Below are 21,262 nucleotides of genomic sequence, written 5' to 3'. Positions count from 1 at the left end.
TCCTGGTCTGGACAGATGGTTCTGATATCCTGGTCTGGACAGATGGTTCTGATATCCTGGTCTGGATGGATGGTTCTGATATCCTGGTTCTGATATCCTGGTCTGGACCGATGGTTCTGATATCCTGGTCTGGACAGATGGTTCTGATATCCTGGTCTGGACAGATGGTTCTGATATCCTGGTCTGGACGGATGGTTCTGATATCCTGGTCTGGACGGATGGTTCTGATATCCTGGTCTGGACAGATGGTTCTGATATCCTGGTCTGGACGGATGGTTCTGATATCCTGGTCTGGACAGATGGTTCTGATATCCTGGTCTGGCCCGATGGTTCTGATATCCTGGTCTGGACAGATGGTTCTGATATCCTGGTCTGGACGGATGGTTCTGATATCCTGGTCTGGACGGATGGTTCTGATATCCTGGTCTGGACAGATGGTTCTGATATCCTGGTCTGGACGGATGGTTCTGATATCCTGGTCTGGACCGATGGTTCTGATATCCTGGTCTGGACGGATGGTTCTGATCTGAACAGCCAGTAGAATGCTGAGCTTTATGACCAAAGCCATTCTCCTCAGAGATGTCTGGCTGACGGTAACATACACCTCTCTCTCTCTCTCTCTGCTTCTGTTTAAGATAACACATACAAGCCAGTGGATCTTATATGAATGCTTCCTGTGACTTTTCCACTTTGAAAATGCAGTTTACCATCTCTTTTCATCCGTTTTCCTCTGAGATGGCGACAAATAGAAGCTTTTTTTTATTTTATTTTTTAACTTTGTGGTCTGATGATTCTGTATCTACTGCTGGGCAAAGGCCATTTATTTGATTCAGTGTTCCTCTGTGTTAATCTGTTTTATTACATCTTACAAAGGAACATCTGCCAACAGTTTCCCCCAAACATTATTTTTACAGGTTACTCTACTGGGAGGCAGGGTTAAGAGATGGAGGGAGGGAGGGTTAAGAGATGGAGGGAGGGAAGGAGGGTTAAGAGACAGGGAGGGAGGGTTAAGAGACAGGGAGGGAGGGTTAAGAGACAGGGAGGGAGGGTTAAGAGACAGGGAGGGAGGGTTAAGAGACAGGGAGGGAGGGTTAAGAGACTGGGAGGGAGGGTTAAGAGACTGGGAGGGAGGGTTAAGAGATGGAGGGAGGGTGGGTTAAGAAACTGGGAGGGTGGGTTAAGAGACTGGGAGGGTGGGTTAAGAGACTGGGAGGGTGGGTTAAGAGACTGGGAGGGTGGGTTAAGAGACTGGGAGGGTGGGTTAAGAGACGGAGGGAGGGTGGGTTAAGAGACTGGGAGGGAGGGTGGGTTAAGAGATGGAGGGAGGGTGGGTTAAGAGATGGAGGGAGGGTGGATAAGAGACTGGGAGGGTGGGTTAAGAGACTGGGAGGGTGGGTTAAGAGACTGGGAGGGAGGGTTAAGAGACTGGGAGGGAGGGTTAAGAGACTGGGAGGGAGGGTTAAGAGACTGGGAGGGAGGGTTAAGAGACTGGGAGGGTGGGTTAAGAGACTGGGAGGGAGGGTTAAGAGACTGGGAGGGAGGGTTAAGAGACTGGGAGGGAGGGTTAAGAGACTGGGAGGGAGGGTTAAGAGACAGGGAGGGAGTGTTAAGAGACAGGGAGGGAGGGTTAAGAGATGGAGACAGGGAGGGAGGGTTGAGAGACAGGGAGGGAGGGCTGAGAGACTGGGAGGGAGGGCTGAGAGACTGGGAGGGAGGGCTGAGAGACTGGGTGGGAGGGCTGAGAGACTGGGAGGGAGGGCTGAGAGACTGGGAGGGAGGGCTGAGAGACTGGGAGGGAGGGCTGAGAGACTGGGTGGGAGGGCTGAGAGACTGGGAGGGAGGGCTGAGAGACTGGGAGGGAGGGCTGAGAGACTGGGAGGGAGGGCTGAGAGACTGGGAGGGAGGGCTGAGAGACTGGGAGGGAGGGCTGAGAGACTGGGAGGGAGGGCTGAGAGACTGGGAGGGAGGGCTGAGAGACTGGGAGGGAGGGCTGAGAGACTGGGAGGGAGGGCTGAGAGAATGGGAGGGAGGGCTGAGAGACAGGGAGGGAGGGCTGAGAGACAGGGAGGGAGGGCTGAGAGACTGGAAGGGAGGGCTGAGAGACTGGGAGGGAGGGCTGAGAGACTGGGAGGGAGGGCTGAGAGACTGGGAGGGAGGGCTGAGAGACTGGGAGGGAGGGCTGAGAGACTGGGAGGGAGGGCTGAGAGATTGGGAGGGAGGGCTGAGAGACTGGGTGGGAGGGCTGAGAGACTGGGTGGGAGGGCTGAGAGACAGGGACTTTCCACCATCATCTCCATCTCCCCGTGCAGCCCAAACAGAGGGTCTAGAGGCCTAACAGAGGTTCTAGAGGCCTAACTAGAGGCCTAACAGAGGGGATGGAGGTCTTACAGAGGGTCTAGAGGCCTAACAGAGGGTATAGAGGCCTAACAGAGGGTATAGAGGCCTAACAGAGGGTGTAGAGGCCTAACAGAGGGTGTAGAGGCCTAACAGAGGGTCTAGAGCCCTAACAGAGGGTCTAGAGGCCTAACAGAGGGTATGGAGGCCTAACAGAGGGTATAGAGGCCTAGCAGAGGGCATAGAGGTCTAACAGAGGGTCTAGAGGCCTAACAGAGGGTCTAGAGGCCTAACAGAGGGTGTAGAGGCCTAACAGAGTGGATGGAGGCCTAACAGAGGGTCTAGAGCCCTAACAGAGGGTCTAGAGGCCTAACAGAGGGTATAGAGGTCTAACAGAGGGTATAGAGGCCTAACAGAGGGTATAGAGGCCTAACACAGGGTCTAGAGGCCTAACACAGGGTCTAGAGGCCTAACACAGGGTCTAGAGGCCTAACACAGGGTCTAGAGGCCTAACACAGGGTCTAGAGGCCTAACACAGGGTCTAGAGGCCTAACACAGGGTCTAGAGGCCTAACACAGGGTCTAGAGGCCTAACACAGGGTCTAGAGGCCTAACACAGGGTCTAGAGGCCTAACACAGGGTCTAGAGGCCTAACACAGGGTCTAGAGGCCTAACAGAGGGGATGGAGGCCTAACAGAGGGGATGGAGGCCTAACAGAGGGTATAGAGGCCTAACAGAGGGTATAGAGGCCTAACAGAGGGTCTAGAGGCCTAACAGAGGGTCTAGAGGCCTAACAGAGGGTCTAGAGGCCTAACAGAGGGTCTAGAGGCCTAACAGAGGCTATGGAGGCCTAACAGAGGGTCTAGAGGCCTAACAGAGGGGATGGAGGCCTAACAGAGGGGATGGAGGCCTAACAGAGGGGATGGAGGCCTAACAGAGGGTCTAGAGGCCTAACAGAGGGTCTAGAGGCCTAACAGAGGGTCTAGAGGCCTAACAGAGGGTCTAGAGGCCTAACAGAGGGTCTAGAGGCCTAACAGAGGGTCTAGAGGCCTAACAGAGGGTCTAGAGGCCTAACAGAGGGTCTAGAGGCCTAACAGAGGGTATAGAGGCCTAACAGAGGGGATGGAGGCCTAACAGAGGGTCTAGAGGCCTAACAGAGGGTCTAGAGGCCTAACAGAGGGTCTAGAGGCCTAACAGAGGGTCTAGAGGCCTAACAGAGGGTCTAGAGGCCTAACAGAAGGATGGAGGCCTAACAGAGGGGATGGAGGCCTAACAGAGGGGATGGAGGCCTAACAGAGGGTATAGAGGCCTAACAGAGGGTATAGAGGCCTAACAGAGGGTGTAGAGGCCTAACAGAGGGTGTAGAGGCCTAACAGAGGGTGTAGAGGCCTAACAGAGTGTCTAGAGCCCTAACAGAGGGTGTAGAGGCCTAACAGAGGGTGTAGAGGCCTAACAGAGGGTCTAGAGCCCTAACAGAGGGTCTGGAGGCCTAACAGAGGGTATGGAGGCCTAACAGAGGGTATAGAGACCTAACAGAGGGTATAGAGGTCTAACAGAGGGTCTAGAGGCCTAACAGAGGGTCTAGAGGCCTAACAGAGGGTATGGAGGCCTAACAGAGTGGATGGAGGCCTAACAGAGGGTCTAGAGCCCTAACAGAGGGTCTAGAGGCCTAACAGAGGGTCTGGAGGCCTAACAGAGGGTCTAGAGGCCTAACAGAGGGTATGGAGGCCTAACAGAGTGGATGGAGGCCTAACAGAGGGTCTAGAGCCCTAACAGAGGGTCTAGAGGCCTAACAGAGGATATAGAGGTCTAACAGAGGGTATAGAGGCCTAACAGAGGGTATAGAGGCCTAACAGAGGGTATAGAGGCCTAACAGAGGGTATAGAGGCCTAACAGAGGGTATAGAGGCCTAACAGATGGTATAGAGGCCTAACACAGGGTCTAGAGGCCTAACACAGGGTCTAGAGGCCTAACACAGGGTCTAGAGGCCTAACACAGGGTCTAGAGGCCTAACACAGGGTCTAGAGGCCTAACACAGGGTCTAGAGGCCTAACACAGGGTCTAGAGGCCTAACAGAGGGGATGGAGGCCTAACAGAGGGGATGGAGGCCTAACAGAGGGGATGGAGGCCTAACAGAGGGTATAGAGGCCTAACAGAGGGTCTAGAGGCCTCACAGAGGGTCTAGAGGCCTAACAGAGGGTCTAGAGGCCTAACAGAGGGTATGGAGGCCTAACAGAGGGTCTAGAGGCCTAACAGAGGGGATGGAGGCCTAACAGAGGGTCTAGAGGCCTAACAGAGGGTCTAGAGGCCTAACAGAGGGTATAGAGGCCTAACAGAGGGTATAGAGGCCTAACAGAGGGTATAGAGGCCTAACAGAGGGTATAGAGGCCTAACAGAGGGTATAGAGGCCTAACAGAGGGTATAGAGGCCTAACAGATGGTATAGAGGCCTAACAGAGGGTCTAGAGGCCTAACACAGGGTCTAGAGGCCTAACACAGGGTCTAGAGGCCTAACACAGGGTCTAGAGGCCTAACACAGGGTCTAGAGGCCTAACACAGGGTCTAGAGGCCTAACACAGGGTCTAGAGGCCTAACACAGGGTCTAGAGGCCTAACACAGGGTCTAGAGGCCTAACAGAGGGTCTAGAGGCCTAACAGAGGGTCTAGAGGCCTAACAGAGGGGATGGAGGCCTAACAGAGGGGATGGAGGCCTAACAGAGGGTATAGAGGCCTAACAGAGGGTCTAGAGGCCTAACAGAGGGTCTAGAGGCCTAACAGAGGGTCTAGAGGCCTAACAGAGGGTCTAGAGGCCTAACAGAGGGTCTAGAGGCCTAACAGAGGGTATGGAGGCCTAACAGAGGGTCTAGAGGCCTAACAGAGGGGATGGAGGCCTAACAGAGGGGATGGAGGCCTAACAGAGGGTATAGAGGCCTAACAGAGGGTATAGAGGCCTAACAGAGGGTCTAGAGGCCTAACAGAGGGTCTAGAGGCCTAACAGAGGGTCTAGAGGCCTAACAGAGGGTATGGAGGCCTAACAGAGGGTATAGAGGCCTAACAGAGGGGATGGAGGCCTAACAGAGGGTCTAGAGGCCTAACAGAGGGTCTAGAGGCCTAACAGAGGGTCTAGAGGCCTAACAGAGGGTCTAGAGGCCTAACAGAGGGGATGGAGGCCTAACAGAGGGGATGGAGGCCTAACAGAGGGGATGGAGGCCTAACAGAGGGTATAGAGGCCTAACAGAGGGTATAGAGGCCTAACAGAGGGTATAGAGGCCTAACAGAGGGTCTAGAGGCCTAACAGAGGGTGTAGAGGCCTAACAGAGGGTGTAGAGGCCTAACAGAGGGTCTAGAGCCCTAACAGAGGGTCTAGAGGCCTAACAGAGGGTATGGAGGCCTAACAGAGGGTATAGAGGTCTAACAGAGGGTCTAGAGGCCTAACAGAGGGTCTAGAGGCCTAACAGAGGGTCTAGAGGCCTAACAGAGGGTGTAGAGGCCTAACAGAGTGGATGGAGGCCTAACAGAGGGTCTAGAGCCCTAACAGAGGGTCTGGAGGCCTAACAGAGGGTATGGAGGCCTAACAGAGGGTATAGAGACCTAACAGAGGGTATAGAGGTCTAACAGAGGGTCTAGAGGCCTAACAGAGGGTCTAGAGGCCTAACAGAGGGTCTAGAGGCCTAACAGAGGGTATGGAGGCCTAACAGAGTGGATGGAGGCCTAACAGAGGGTCTAGAGCCCTAACAGAGGGTCTAGAGGCCTAACAGAGGGTCTGGAGGCCTAACAGAGGGTCTAGAGGCCTAACAGAGGGTATGGAGGCCTAACAGAGTGGATGGAGGCCTAACAGAGGGTCTAGAGCCCTAACAGAGGGTCTAGAGGCCTAACAGAGGTTATAGAGGTCTAACAGAGGGTATAGAGGCCTAACAGAGGGTATAGAGGCCTAACAGAGGGTATAGAGGCCTAACAGAGGGTATAGAGGCCTAACAGAGGGTATAGAGGCCTAACAGATGGTATAGAGGCCTAACACAGGGTCTAGAGGCCTAACACAGGGTCTAGAGGCCTAACACAGGGTCTAGAGGCCTAACACAGGGTCTAGAGGCCTAACACAGGGTCTAGAGGCCTAACACAGGGTCTAGAGGCCTAACACAGGGTCTAGAGGCCTAACAGAGGGGATGGAGGCCTAACAGAGGGGATGGAGGCCTAACAGAGGGGATGGAGGCCTAACAGAGGGTATAGAGGCCTAACAGAGGGTCTAGAGGCCTAACAGAGGGTCTAGAGGCCTAACAGAGGGTCTAGAGGCCTAACAGAGGGTCTAGAGGCCTAACAGAGGGTATGGAGGCCTAACAGAGGGTCTAGAGGCCTAACAGAGGGGATGGAGGCCTAACAGAGGGTCTAGAGGCCTAACAGAGGGGATGGAGGCCTAACAGAGGGGATGGAGGCCTAACAGAGGGTCTAGAGGCCTAACAGAGGGTCTAGAGGCCTAACAGAGGGTCTAGAGGCCTAACAGAGGGTCTAGAGGCCTAACAGAGGGTCTAGAGGCCTAACAGAGGGTCTAGAGGCCTAACAGAGGGTATGGAGGCCTAACAGAGGGTATGGAGGCCTAACAGAGGGTATAGAGGCCTAACAGAGGGGATGGAGGCCTAACAGAGGGTCTAGAGGCCTAACAGAGGGTCTAGAGGCCTAACAGAGGGTATAGAGGTCTAACAGAGGGTATAGAGGCCTAACAGAGGGTATAGAGGCCTAACAGAGGGTATAGAGGCCTAACAGAGGGTATAGAGGCCTAACAGATGGTATAGAGGCCTAACACAGGGTCTAGAGGCCTAACACAGGGTCTAGAGGCCTAACACAGGGTCTAGAGGCCTAACACAGGGTCTAGAGGCCTAACACAGGGTCTAGAGGCCTAACACAGGGTCTAGAGGCCTAACACAGGGTCTAGAGGCCTAACACAGGGTCTAGAGGCCTAACACAGGGTCTAGAGGCCTAACACAGGGTCTAGAGGCCTAACAGAGGGGATGGAGGCCTAACAGAGGGGATGGAGGCCTAACAGAGGGGATGGAGGCCTAACAGAGGGTATAGAGGCCTAACAGAGGGTCTAGAGGCCTAACAGAGGGTCTAGAGGCCTAACAGAGGGTCTAGAGGCCTAACAGAGGGTCTAGAGGCCTAACAGAGGGTCTAGAGGCCTAACAGAGGGTATGGAGGCCTAACAGAGGGTATGGAGGCCTAACAGAGGGTCTAGAGGCCTAACAGAGGGGATGGAGGCCTAACAGAGGGTATAGAGGCCTAACAGAGGGTATAGAGGCCTAACAGAGGGTCTAGAGGCCTAACAGAGGGTCTAGAGGCCTAACAGAGGGTCTAGAGGCCTAACAGAGGGTCTAGAGGCCTAACAGAGGGTATGGAGGCCTAACAGAGGGTATAGAGGCCTAACAGAGGGGATGGAGGCCTAACAGAGGGTCTAGAGGCCTAACAGAGGGTCTAGAGGCCTAACAGAGGGTCTAGAGGCCTAACAGAGGGTCTAGAGGCCTAACAGAGGGGATGGAGGCCTAACAGAGGGGATGGAGGCCTAACAGAGGGTATAGAGGCCTAACAGAGGGTATAGAGGCCTAACAGAGGGTCTAGAGGCCTAACAGAGGGTGTAGAGGCCTAACAGAGGGTGTAGAGGCCTAACAGAGGGTGTAGAGGCCTAACAGAGGGTCTAGAGCCCTAACAGAGGGTCTGGAGGCCTAACAGAGGGTATGGAGGCCTAACAGAGGGTATAGAGGCCTAACAGAGGGTATAGAGGTCTAACAGAGGGTCTAGAGGCCTAACAGAGGGTCTAGAGGCCTAACAGAGGGTCTAGAGGCCTAACAGAGGGTGTAGAGGCCTAACAGAGTGGATGGAGGCCTAACAGAGGGTCTAGAGCCCTAACAGAGGGTATAGAGGCCTAACAGAGGGTATAGAGGCCTAACAGAGGGTATAGAGGCCTAACAGAGGGTATAGAGGCCTAACACAGGGTCTAGAGGCCTAACACAGGGTCTAGAGGCCTAACACAGGGTCTAGAGGCCTAACACAGGGTCTAGAGGCCTAACACAGGGTCTAGAGGCCTAACACAGGGTGTAGTGGCCTGACACAGGGTCTAGAGGCCTAACACAGGGTCTAGAGGCCTAACACAGGGTCTAGAGGCCTAACACAGGGTCTAGAGGCCTAACACAGGGTCTAGAGGCCTAACACAGGGTCTAGAGGCCTAACACAGGGTCTAGAGGCCTAACAGAGGGTATAGAGGCCTAACAGAGGGTATAGAGGCCTAACAGAGGGTATAGAGGCCTAACAGAGGGTCTAGAGGCCTAACAGAGGGTCTAGAGGCCTAACAGAGGGGATGGAGGCCTAACAGAGGGTCTAGAGGCCTAACAGAGGGGATGGAGGCCTAACAGAGGGGATGGAGGACTAACAGAGGGGATGGAGGCCTAACAGAGGGTATAGAGGCCTAACAGAGGGTATAGAGGCCTAACAGAGAGTATAGAGGCCTAACAGAGGGTATAGAGGCCTAACAGAGGGTATAGAGGCCTAACAGAGGGTATAGAGGCCTAACAGAGGGGATGGAGGCCTAACAGAGGGGATGGAGGCCTAACAGAGGGGATGGAGGCCTAACAGAGGGGATGGAGGCCTAACAGAGGGGATGGAGGCCTAACAGAGGGGATGGAGGCCTAACAGAGGGTCTAGAGGCCTAACAGAGGATCTAGAGGCCTAACAGAGGGTCTAGAGGCCTAACAGAGGGTCTAGAGGCCTAACAGAGGGTCTAGAGGCCTAACAGAGGGTCTAGACGCCTAACAGAGGGTCTAGAGGCCTAACAGAGGGGATGGAGGCCTTACAGAGGGGATGGAGGCCTAACAGAGGGGATGGAGGCCTAACAGAGGGTATGGAGGCCTAACAGAGGGTCTAGAGGCCTAACAGAGGGTCTAGACGCCTAACAGAGGGTCTAGAGGCCTAACAGAGGGGATGGAGGCCTTACAGAGGGGATGGAGGCCTAACAGAGGGGATGGAGGCCTAACAGAGGGGATGGAGGCCTAACAGAGGGGATGGAGGCCTAACAGAGGGTATAGAGGCCTACCAGAGGGGATGGAGGCCTAAAAGAGGGGATGGAGGCATAAAAGAGGAGATGGAGGCCTAAAAGAGGGGATGGAGGCCTAGCAGTGATCCCCAGATTTATAAAGAGGGTGTGAACTGCCAGGAGATGCTCGTGTGAGGAGGGTGGGTAAGAATGTTCACACAATTAAGAACAGCAAATCTCAATGGTCACAACACACACACACAATCAATTAAGGACAATCAGTAGGTCAACTAATGTCAATCAGTAGGTCAACTAAGGTCAATCAGTAGGTCAACTAAGGTCAATCAGTAGGTCAACTAAGGTCAATCAGTAGGTCAACTAAGGTCAATCAGTAGGTCAACTAAGGTCAATCAGTAGGTCAACTAAGGGCAATCAGTAGGTCAACTAAGGTCAATCAGTAGGTCAACTAAGGTCAATCAGTAGGTCAACTAAGGTCAATCAGTAGTAGGTCAACTAAGGGCAATCAGTAGGTCAACTAAGGTCAATCAGTAGCTCAACTAAGGTCAATCAGTAGTAGGTCAACTAAGGGCAATCAGTAGGTCAACTAAGGACAATCAGTAGTAGGTCAACTAAGGGCAATCAGTAGTAGGTCAACTAAAGGCAATCAGTAGGTCAACTAAGGGCAATCAGTAGGTCAACTAAGGGCAATCAGTAGCTCAACTAAGGTCAATCAGTAGTAGGTCAACTAAGGTCAATCAGTAGGTCAACTAAGGGCAATCAGTAGCTCAACTAAGGTCAATCAGTAGGCCAACTAAGGTCAATCAGTAGATCAACTAAGGTCAATCAGTAGATCAACTAAGGTCAATCAGTAGGTCTACTAAGGTCAATCAGTAGGTCAACTAAGTTCAATCAGTAGGTCAACTAAGGTCAACTAAGGTCAATCAGTAGGTCAACTAAGGTCAATCAGTAGGTCAACTAAGGTCAATCAGTAGGCCAACTAAGGGCAATCAGTAGGTCAACTAAGGTCAATCAGTAGGTCAACTAAGGTCAATCAGTAGCTCAACTAAGGTCAATCAGTAGCTCAACTAAGGTCAATCAGTAGGTTAACTAAGGTCAATCAGTAGGTCAACTAAGTTCCATCATAAGTGAAAACATGCATCAGATTATTGAAAAGTCTTGAAGCTGAAACCCCCCCCCCCCCTCCCTTCTGTTACACAGGTTCATTATAGGAGGATGCAACCTGTGTGGTAAAGACAGAGACGGCTCCCTCTGCTGGGTGGGGTTGTCCTTTCCTCCTGAATCCTCACCGTTCTGGAATGAAACCTCCCTCTTTCTTTCTTTGGACTGACACGTCCATTGTCTCTCAGCTGTCTGTCACAGCCTGATCATTAAAAATACAGGATCAACATGGCAGACTGATTGACAGGTCCAGTTGTTTGGCAGTTTCAGATTAAGATGTTCTCTGTTCCAGGAACATTTTAGTCATTTAGTAGTTCTTATCCAGAGTGACTCACAGTCAGTGTATTAAACTAGGCTAGGCTACCACATATCACAGTCAGTGTATTGAACTAAGCTAGGCTATCACAGTCAGTGTATTCAACTAAGCTAGGCTACCACAGTCATTGTATTAAACTAAGCTAGGCTACCACAGTCAGTGTATTCAACTAAGCTAGGCTACCACAGTCAGTGTATTAAACTAAGCTAGGCTAGGCTATCACAGCCATTGTATTAAACTAAGCTAGGCTAGGCTACCACAGCCATTGTATTAAACTAAGCTAGGCTAGGCTATCACAGTCATTGTATTAAACTAAGCTAGGCTAGGCTATCACAGTCATTGTATTAAACTAAGCTAGGCTACCACAGTCATTGTATTAAACTAAGCTATGCTAGGCTACCAGTCATTGTATTAAACTAAGCTAGGCTACCACTGTCATTGTATTAAACTAAGCTAGGCTACCACAGTCATTGTATTAAACTAAGCTAGGCTAGGCTACCACAGTCATTGTATTAAATTAAGCTCATTAGGCTACCACAGTCATTGTATTAAATTAAGCTCGGCTAGGCTACCACAGTCATTGTATTAAACTAAGCTAGGCTAGGCTACCACAGTCATTGTATTAAACTAAGCTCGGCTAGCCTACCACAGTCATTGTATTAAACTAAGCTAGGCTAGGCTACCACAGTCATTGTATTAAACGAAGCTAGGCTACCACAGTCATTGTATTAAACTAAGCTAGGCTAGGCTACCACAGTCATTGTATTAAACTAAGCTCGGCTAGGCTACCACAGTCATTGTATTAAACTAAGCTCGGCTAGGCTACCACAGTCATTGTATTAAACGAAGCTAGGCTAGGCTACCACAGTCATTGTATTAAACGAAGCTAGGCTACCACAGTCATTGTATTAAACGAAGCTAGGCTAGGCTACCACAGTCAATGTATTAAACTAAGCTAGGCTAGGCTACCACAGTCATTGTATTAAACTAAGCTAGGCTAGGCTACCACAGTCATTGTATTAAACTAAGCTAGGCTAGGCTACCACAGTCATTGTATTAAACTAAGCTAGGCTAGGCTATCACAGTCATTGTATTAAACTAAGCTAGGCTAGGCTATCACAGTCATTGTATTAAACTAAGCTCGGCTGAGTTGCAGCTAAGACATGGTCAGTTCCAGGAGGTGGTGCTCGGCCTGTTTTTAGTTGATACAAAACCTGCCAGGGGCTGTTGTTATGGAATAGGTCAAACCAGACAAACATCCCCACTCACTACATAGAAAACAACTTCCTGCTTAACCGCTGTATCCAGGCAACAGAGCCTAGTGAAAAATACATTAGTCCCAAGACACACACACAAAAAAAAGCACTTTCAAAAAGACCTCTATCATGAATGCCAAGGGTACTCCGTACAACTTAGACGGTCCACTTCTACAATCCTACTTTATTGTGTTCATTCTCCCTGGTAGTTTGATCATATATATTGATTGGCTGGGAAGTGCATTCACTTGGGGTAGTATTCATTAGTGTACATCATAGGGGAAAACATTTCTTATTGGACAAATTTTGGTAGAGCCCTGCCGTTTGGTTCCTAGTGAATACGAGACCCAGGCTCCACGCTCAGTAGGCTTAAAGTATTGGAAACATTTCAGATAAAAAAATATATAAAAATGAGTTGAATAATTCCTTATTCTAACATGTTTGGAAGCAAGACATTAACCACAGAAAAATTGTTTATTCTCACAAAGAAACTTTATGTTTTCAAGTATTCCAAAACTGTTAAATAAGTACAGGGTGTGTTCACGTGATATTTTTTTACATACTGGACATAAAAGCACTGCTCCGGTTTAAAGGTCTGTTTTTAAGTGTTTTTCCCCACTAACCCACGCAACACTAAAAATGTCTGCAAACGATTCACATTTCTTTCTTTCTTTTGTTTTGTTTGTTTGTTGTTGTTATTGAATTTCATCAAATCAGAAATGTCGACAGCTGGCTATTGAACATAAGATCACACAGTACACCTGGAACAGTACAGAATGGAGAGTGACTGACACCCATACAGAGGGAGGTACACGTATAGCCAGGGTTGTGTTCATTAGGGCACACAACAGAAAATGTTTTGCAACAGAAAAAAAAAAAAAAAGTGACAATTTCTTACTGGACAAGTCAAGGAAGCACCCCCTCCCCTTTTTGTGCCGAGATGAACACAACCCTTGTTTATCACTGTGATTCGCTGCTTGCTGGTGATATGAACAGTACAGGACAACAGAAAGTGGAGTTAACATTCATCTCAGTTGATCCCTTGATTAAATTTGGCAGTTCAGTACTTCCACACTTAAAAAGACTGGTTTCCCAGACAACGATTAAAGACTAAAAAAAAAACACGGTCGATGGAGAATCTCTATTGAAATAGCTTGGTAGTTCGAGGCTCGTCTGAATATGTCTGGGAAACCAGCCCTAAAATAACTCAAATAGAAAGACTATACAGAAAGACTTGGGGGTGGGGGGGAGGGGGGAGAGAGAAAGTGTTCCCGTAGTTACAGTTACTGAGGGACAACCTGCAGTTCTTCACCTTCTGATAATCATTTATTTTAACTAGGCCTTCAACAGATACCCCAAGAGTTGTTTGTAAGGCACCTAATACTGTTTGTGAAAATGACTATTTCGTTGGGGATAATATTCTATGAAGTTCTCATGTGTTCATTATGTATGATTTGGATCTAAGAAAAACAACAACTAAATACTCTAGTGAGTTTGAACTCATTTTCCAGAACATGATTCAGTCTTTCTGTAACACGACGCGTTTAAAAACAGCACACAGCGTACACGCCATGTATTTATTTAACTGATTAGTGTTTAAAACGTTAAACCACCCCTCGTGGCTAGACGGTATACAGCATGTGTTCTACGGAGGGCTAAAGTGTATGCAGGTTTTCGCTCCTCCACTTGTTCTCGATTGATGACTCAAGGTCACCAATTAGTAAGGAACTCCCCTCACCTGGTTGTCGAGGTCTTAAAAGGAACAACCAACAAAAACAGCAGACACTTTGGCCCTCCATGGAATGAGTTTGACACCCCTGGTATTCAACAACGGTAAAAAATTAAACGTTGCACGTTGGAGTCGGGTAGAATATTAGCATTTCAGCTAACTCCAACCCTTTTCCTAACCTTAACCTAATTCTCCTAACCTGCTAGGAAGTTCATTCTGTCCGTAGCTGTATACGATCTAGTCAAAAACCAATCAGAGGCTCCTGAAATCAGAAATGAAGCTTAAAAATTACCAAAATATTGGTCCATTTGTTGGCTTGTCAATGACCCATTACCCATCATTCTGTAAACAGTACTGTGTGAGCTTTAAACACAGCCAGGGTCAACGTTCTCTTAGAGAATAACAAAAACACAGCCAGGAGAACAGGAGGAGCAGGGTTGGACTCAATTCCATTTCAATTCAGACAAGGAAGCAAACAGATTCCAATTCCAATTCGGAATTCCTGTTTGTTTCCGGAATTGGAATCGAGCTCAACCCTGATGAGCAGCTGATAGAACCCACTATGATTCTAGTGTGTTGGTGGGACTGAGTTCATTCATGAGTTGATAGAAACCTGTCATCATTACGACAACTGAACGGATTGATCCCGATCAGAACGTTACTGGACCCATATCCCCATATAATATGGGTTTTTACAAAAAACTAAATTAAAAATAAAACAAAACAAAAAGTCTGGTTTGCCAACAGAATTTAGAATTGCGTACTGTGAGACAAAATCTAAAATAAAAAGTTCAATAAGTCTGTCTACGGGACAGAGGATAGTCACCATAATATCTGTACACCTTCGACAATATTCATGTTCATTATGAATATTAATCATGACAGAAGTGCATTCACTTTTCATTTATACAAACATCTTCCTTCTGATTCGCTTTGTTTTTTTTTGTTGCAACTTTTGAAGTTTTTTTTTTTTTTTAAATGACTGTACTTCTTTAAACATCATCAACACAACAGTTGATTAGTGAGTCAAGTGTCTTCTGTACATGTAAAGGTGGAGTGATGGACTGTGTCCCAAAATGGCACCCTATTCCCTACCTAGTGTCCTGCTATTTACCACATACAAAGTAGTGCACTGCATAGGGAACGGTTTGCCATTTGGGACGCAGATATGAACTCCATTCAGAGAGCTTATCAGGCGTTGAGCCTCAGAGACTGGTCCTCTCTCCTCCGGGATGAGATATCGATGTCTATTGAGTCTTTCCCCACAATGAGACGCAACCGTTTCGCCGGCGGGAGTGGAATGAAATCGTCCTCAAACTCATCATCAAAGTAGTCATCGTCGTCCTCCTCCTCCTCCTCCTCCTCATCATCAGATGAAGACTCATCTACCACAATGTTTCGTATCCTGTGCCCCCCGTGGCTCCCACCATTCCTGGCTTCCAGGCCGAAGGCCCCACCACCCAGACCGCAGCCCTCCGTGTCCCCCCTGTTGTCGGTGTGCGTCTGGGCCCGTCCGTCATCCTCCCTCTTCAGCTGGATCTTCAGCTTGGTGGAGCTGCTGGTGCTGTGGAGCCCGGGAGGCCCAAACCCGTTCAGCTTGGACACGTGGTAGGAGCTGCAGGAACTGCCCTTCTCCCTGTCCTGAGACGGGTCCTTCCTGAACATAATGCTGATCTTGGACGTTGACGAGGAGGAAGATGACGAAGAGGAGTTGACCGGGGGTTGGGCGGAAGGCTGCGGCGTGGTGGTGGTGCTGCTAGCCTGCTGCTGCGTGCTGATTGGCTCGCTGGGCTCGTTGGTCTTGCTGCTGCTGCTGTCTCTGCGCCGGCGGAGCGTCAGTTTGGGGATCCCTCCGCTGTTCTCCAGGATCAGCTGGGCGTCGTAGCGCGTGATCCTCTGTTTCTTCTTCTCTTTGCTCTGCCCCCTGTCCCCCTGTGGCTCCGGTAACCTCCCTTCCCTTTATGCCGACGCCCCTTTCTCCCTCCCCTTGTTCCTGTTCCTGTCCTCCCCCGCTCCCTCCGGAGGGGCTCCCTCCCATTGTTCCTGTTCCTGTCCTCCCCCCGCTCCCTCCGGAGGGGCTCACTCCCCTGTCCTCCCCCGCTCCCTCCGGAGGGGCTCGGGCCTCCCCCCCCGTCCCTGTCCTCCCCGCTCCTCCCTCCCTTGTCCCTGTCCTCCCCCCGCTCCCTCCCCTTGTCCCTGTCCTCCTCCGGAGGGGCTCGCTCCCCCTGTCCTCCCCCGCTCCCTCCCTTGTCCCTGTCCCTGTCCTCCCTCCGGAGGGGCTCGCTCCCCTGTCCTCCCCGCTCCCTCCGGAGGGCCTCGCTCCCATTGTAGTCCCAGTGGCGCTCTGGGACAGAGAGGCCCAGCAGCATCTTGTCGAGTCTGCCGTGTCAGCAGTACTGTGGTGGTGATGGGGATGTTGGGAGGAAGCCACCGGGGCCACCGCTACCGGCGGGAACAGCTCCGCCGTACGACGAGTCCTCGCGCTTATCGTCCGTTCGGGCCGGAGCTGGGTGAGCTGGCTGCGTCTGGTACAGACCCCTCTGCTCGAGTAGCCAGCACCCAGACCTCCGCCCAGCTCCGAGCCCAACCCGTGACCCAGGTACTGCTCCAGGTCAGCAGGCTCCGTTTTAATCTCCAACCCTCCAGGGACGGTGCCGTGGCCCTCCAGGCCCCCAGGCTCCAGTTTAACCCCAGCTGACCCGGCGTCCTGGACCTTTACCAGGGTCCTGGTGGACCTGCGAGTCCTGTAAGTGCAAGGCTGGCTCTGGCTGCCCTCGCAGACTGCCGGGGTGTTGTTCTCCTTGGCCGCATGGCGGGTCAGACACCCCCGCTGGCCCAGTGCTGTCTGGACTGGTCCCTGTGCATCCTTCTCCTTCTTCACAGACACGCCCGCCTTACACAGCGACAACGTCCCGGCTCCCGGAGACCCAGGCGACCGGGGTCCCGGTGGTACCCAGCACCTCCCCTCGGGCCACCAACGCCGCAGCCGCTTGGGCTCCGAACCTCTGCCCCTGCTGCATCTACTGCGCAACCGGACCTTGGAGAGCGAAGGCCTGGCGGGTTTGGATCGGAGTCTCTTTGGTATCCTGCCAGTGTTTCTGTGACTTGGTTTAGAAGGTGAGGTAGAGGTTAGTGCTCTGGAAAGAGACGGTCTGCTTTGAGTTCTGGTTCTGCTGAACTTCATATTGGAGGAAGTCTTTTTCCTTCCAGCTGAGGGGGGGAGGGAAGAAGAGTGGGAAACTAAACATCAGATCATTTCTAAATTCAATTTAAACGTCATTCTTGAATTAACTGTTAAAATTCGTTTTAGACATTTAAAAAAAAAAAAAAAAAATCCCCATATTAAGCATAGAGAATTCTAACAATACAAGCAGGGGAGGAGATCCACCGAAAACCACAAACTGAATGAACCCCAAACCTCAGCCCTAATTTCAACCCTGGTTTCAAGCTGTTCTTACACGTGTGTGTGTTTGGTATGTCCTGAGAGTCTACGTCGGTGTGGGAGCCCACAGAGTGGCTGTCGGAGCTCCTGCTGCCCTCTCCTGCCTCCATCTTCTTCAGCCGGTTCAGGCGCTTGTCCGTCTCCCGTAACCCGTACGTGCTGTTGATCACCGGAGCCTCCGCCGGGAGCCCAGCTTTGGATTTGAACGCGCCAGTGAGACGTCTGTACAACAACAACAAACAACGGACCAGTAAAGTTCACAACATGTGCCTTGGGTAACACCTTGTTTTCATATTCCTCCAGCCATATGAATAAACACTGCTTATTAAAAAAAAGTGTTTATGTTTTTTTGGGGGGGATTTAATTGTGCCATTAAGTCGCATCACCTCAAATGATGTACAAAAAAAAAGGAGAGAAGGAAAACCAACAGATTTTTGTTGTTATTCAAAATCAATAGAAAATAGACGTCAAGACCATACGTACCGTTCACACGTGTAGCATTCACAATATTCGTTGTTCTCCCCAAGAATCCGTCGTAGTAACAGGAGATCTCCTCTCCCGGTTCGATGTCCCTTAGCACCTTGACACAGGCCGTGTCACGGCCCGTCGACACAAACTGGAACACACCAAGACACTCATTTAACACCATCAGCCATCTAGACACACAACGGTTAGAGATTCATTTAACACCTTCAGCCATCTAGACACACAACTAAAATGGTTAGAGACTCATTTAACACCATCAGCCATCTAGACACACAACTAAAACGGTTAGAGACTCATTTAACACCATCAGCCATCTAGACACAACACAACTAAAACGGTTAGAGATTCATTTAACACCATCAGCCATCTAGACACACAACTAAAACGGTTAGAGACTCATTTAACACCATCAGCCATCTAGACACAACACAACTAAAACGGTTAGAGATTCATTTAACACCATCAGCCATCTAGACACACAACTAAAACGGTTAGAGACTCATTTAACACCATCAGCCATCTAGACACAACACAACTAAAACGGTTAGAGATTCATTTAACACCATCAGCCATCTAGACACACAACTAAAACGGTTAGAGACCAGAATCGGAATTTACAACAAGTCTGAGAATATGTGCTGATCTAGGATCAGTTTAGCCTTTTAGATGACTGCTGTTACTGTTTATTATCTATATATAGTCACTTTACCCCTACCTACACTGATGTTACTGTCTGTTTATTATCTATATATAGTCACTTTACCCCTACCTACACTGATGTTACTGTTTATTATCTAAATATAGTCACTTTACCCCTACCTACACTGATGTTACTGTCTGTTTATTATCTATATATAGTCACTTTACCCCTACCTACACTGATGTTACTGTTTATTATCTATATATAGTCACTTTACCCCTACCTACACTGATGTTACTGTCTGTTTATTATCTATATATAGTCACTTTACCCCTACCTACACTGATGTTACTGTTTATTATCTAAATATAGTCACTTTACCCCTACCTACACTGATGTTACTGTCTGTTTATTATCTATATATAGTCACTTTACCCCTACCTACACTGATGTTACTGTTTATTATCTATATATAGTCACTTTACCCCTACCTACACTGATGTTACTGTTTATTATCTATATATAGTCACTTTACCCCTACCTACACTGATGTTACTGTTTATTATCTATATATAGTCACTTTACCCCTACCTACATGTACAAATGACCTTGACTAACCTGTACCCTCCGCACACTGAATTGGTACCCATGTGTATAGCCTTGTTATTGTTATTTTTTCTTTAGTTTATTTTGTTAAAACTGCATTGGTTCAGGGCTTATAATTAAGCATTTAACGCTAAGGTTGGTGCTGGGTACCGGTGCATTTAACGGCGCTGGGTAACGGTGCATTTAACGGCGCTGGGTAACGGTGCATTTAACGGCGCTGGGTAATGGTGCATTTAACGGCGCTGGGTAACGGTGCATTTAACGGCGCTGGGTAACGGTGCATTTAACGGCGCTGGGTAACGGTGCATTTAACGGCTGTTACGGATACAGTTATCCTGTGTGTGTGTGTGTGTGTGTATCCTGTGTGTGTGTTTCTTTTCTCTCCTTCTCCCCTCACAGGTGAAAATCATCACTCCCCAATCAGTCAACAATCAATCATCAATCAGAAGACACACCTCCTCCTATTTCCTAACCTATCACAGTTCCTTCTCCATGGTTTAAAAACCCCATCATTTGTTTGTTCTAGAGCTCAATCTCTCTGTAAATGCCATGTCTGTAGGTCTCTGTGTTTCACTCTCGCTTTGTGTCTTAACCTCTTTTTTGTTTAAACACCTCATAGCACTTTGTCATCACCTGTGAGTATTGTTTTTGGTTATGGTGTTTGTTTGTTGCTGGTGGGAAAAGGGGGAAACCAAGACAAGTCGCCCATGGGCATACACTACCCGTAGGTGAACTTTGTTAAATACACTAGTTAGAACTGGGCGGACCACCCACTGTATTTTTGGTTAGTTAGTTAGCTGTTGTTAAAGTAGGCTAGTCTAGCTTAGGGGTGTTTTTTAATACTTATTGTTTCTTTCCTTGGGTCCAGCTCAGCCCCTTTTCCTGCTCCCCCCATTACCGTGTGTTTATAAATAAACCTGGAGTTTGACGGTAGATTTCTGTTGTCGTGGTTATTTCGTTCACACTTTTATTTTGTCACAATAATAATTTGCATGAGTTATGTTACGGGTCTCATTACCATCCCCCCTAGACTGTCGGGCCAAAAGGGATTCGTAACAACGGCGCTGGGTACCGGTGCATTTAACGGCGCTGGGTAACGGTGCATTTAACGGCGCTGGGTAACGGTGCACTTAACGGCGCTGGGTAACGGTGCACTTAACGGCGCTGGGTAACGGTGTACATTTAACGGCGCTGGGTAACGGTGTATTTAACGGCGCTGGGTAACGGTGCATTTAACGGCGCTGGGTAACGGTGCACTTAACGGGCGCTTGGGTAACGGTGCATTTAACGGCGCTGGGTAACGGTGCATTTAACGGCGCTGGGTAACGGTGCACTTAACGGCGCTGGGTAACGGTGCACTTAACGGCGCTGGGTAACGGTACATTTAACGGCGCTGGGTAACGGTGCATTTAACGGCGCTGGGTAACGGTGCATTTAACGGCGCTGGGTAACGGTTGTATTCGGCGCATATGACAAAATACAATTTGATGAATACGATAATATGGAGGAGAAGGACATGATCCTAAAATCCACACTTTATAAATATGGACCCTGAGGTCACCTTTAATCACAGGTGGGTAGCAGAATACAAAAACTGAAGGGAACAATTCAAAGCAAAGGAAAATAATTAAAAACTTTTAATGAAGTGAACATTTTCAGTCACATCTTTAATGTTTTACCAATCTTTTGTTGTCACCAAGAAAGAAAAAATTACAAATTAAAAATAATAATATATTTTATTGTATGGGTGTGAACCACCCTGTTTCTGCCATCTTAATCAATACACCAAGTGTATTGTGTTAACCTCATTCCACACCAAGGGTAGCAGCCTATTGTATTGAGCCCTGGGCTTCGTCACAATCACCAAGGGTAGCAGCCTATTGTATTGAGCCCTGGGCTTAGTCACTCTCACCAAGGGTAGCAGCCGATTGTATTGAGCCCTGGGGGCTTAATCACTCTCACCAAGGGTAGCAGCCTATTGAATTGAGCCCTAGGGGCTTCATCACTCTCACAAAGGGTAGCAGCCTATTGTATTGAGCCCTGGGCTTCGTCACAATCACCAAGGGTAGCAGCCTATTGTATTGAGCCCTGGGCTTAGTCACTCTCACCAAGGGTAGCAGCCGATTGTATTGAGCCCTGGGGGCTTAATCACTCTCACCAAGGGTAGCAGCCTATTGAATTGAGCCCTAGGGGCTTCATCACTCTCACAAAGGGTAGCAGCCTATTGTATTGAGCCATGGGCTTCGTCACTCACACCAAGGG

The 21,262-nt window shown here is 49.3% G+C and overlaps 1 protein-coding gene across 1 annotated transcript in view; it reads right to left on the bottom strand.

Moving 5' to 3' along the window:
* Positions 1-14,759: 14,759 nt before the first annotated feature.
* The window catches only part of LOC135536833 (histone-lysine N-methyltransferase KMT5B-B-like), a 41,067-nt gene continuing 34,564 nt past the window's right edge, over positions 14,760-21,262 (bottom strand). Inside the window, 6 exon segments of the mRNA XM_064963081.1 lie at positions 14,760-15,825; positions 16,008-16,203; positions 16,206-17,036; positions 17,285-17,490; positions 17,752-17,794; positions 17,797-17,884. Of these exon segments, the coding sequence (XP_064819153.1) occupies positions 15,018-15,825; positions 16,008-16,203; positions 16,206-17,036; positions 17,285-17,490; positions 17,752-17,794; positions 17,797-17,884 (2,172 nt within the window). The 3' untranslated portion in view covers positions 14,760-15,017.

The sequence above is a fragment of the Oncorhynchus masou genome, unplaced genomic scaffold, assembly GCF_036934945.1.
Source record: "Oncorhynchus masou masou isolate Uvic2021 unplaced genomic scaffold, UVic_Omas_1.1 unplaced_scaffold_670, whole genome shotgun sequence".
Classification (NCBI taxonomy): domain Eukaryota; kingdom Metazoa; phylum Chordata; class Actinopteri; order Salmoniformes; family Salmonidae; genus Oncorhynchus; species Oncorhynchus masou.
The sequence above is the reverse complement of the archived record's forward strand: the minus strand, read 5'-3'. Positions and strand labels throughout refer to the sequence as shown.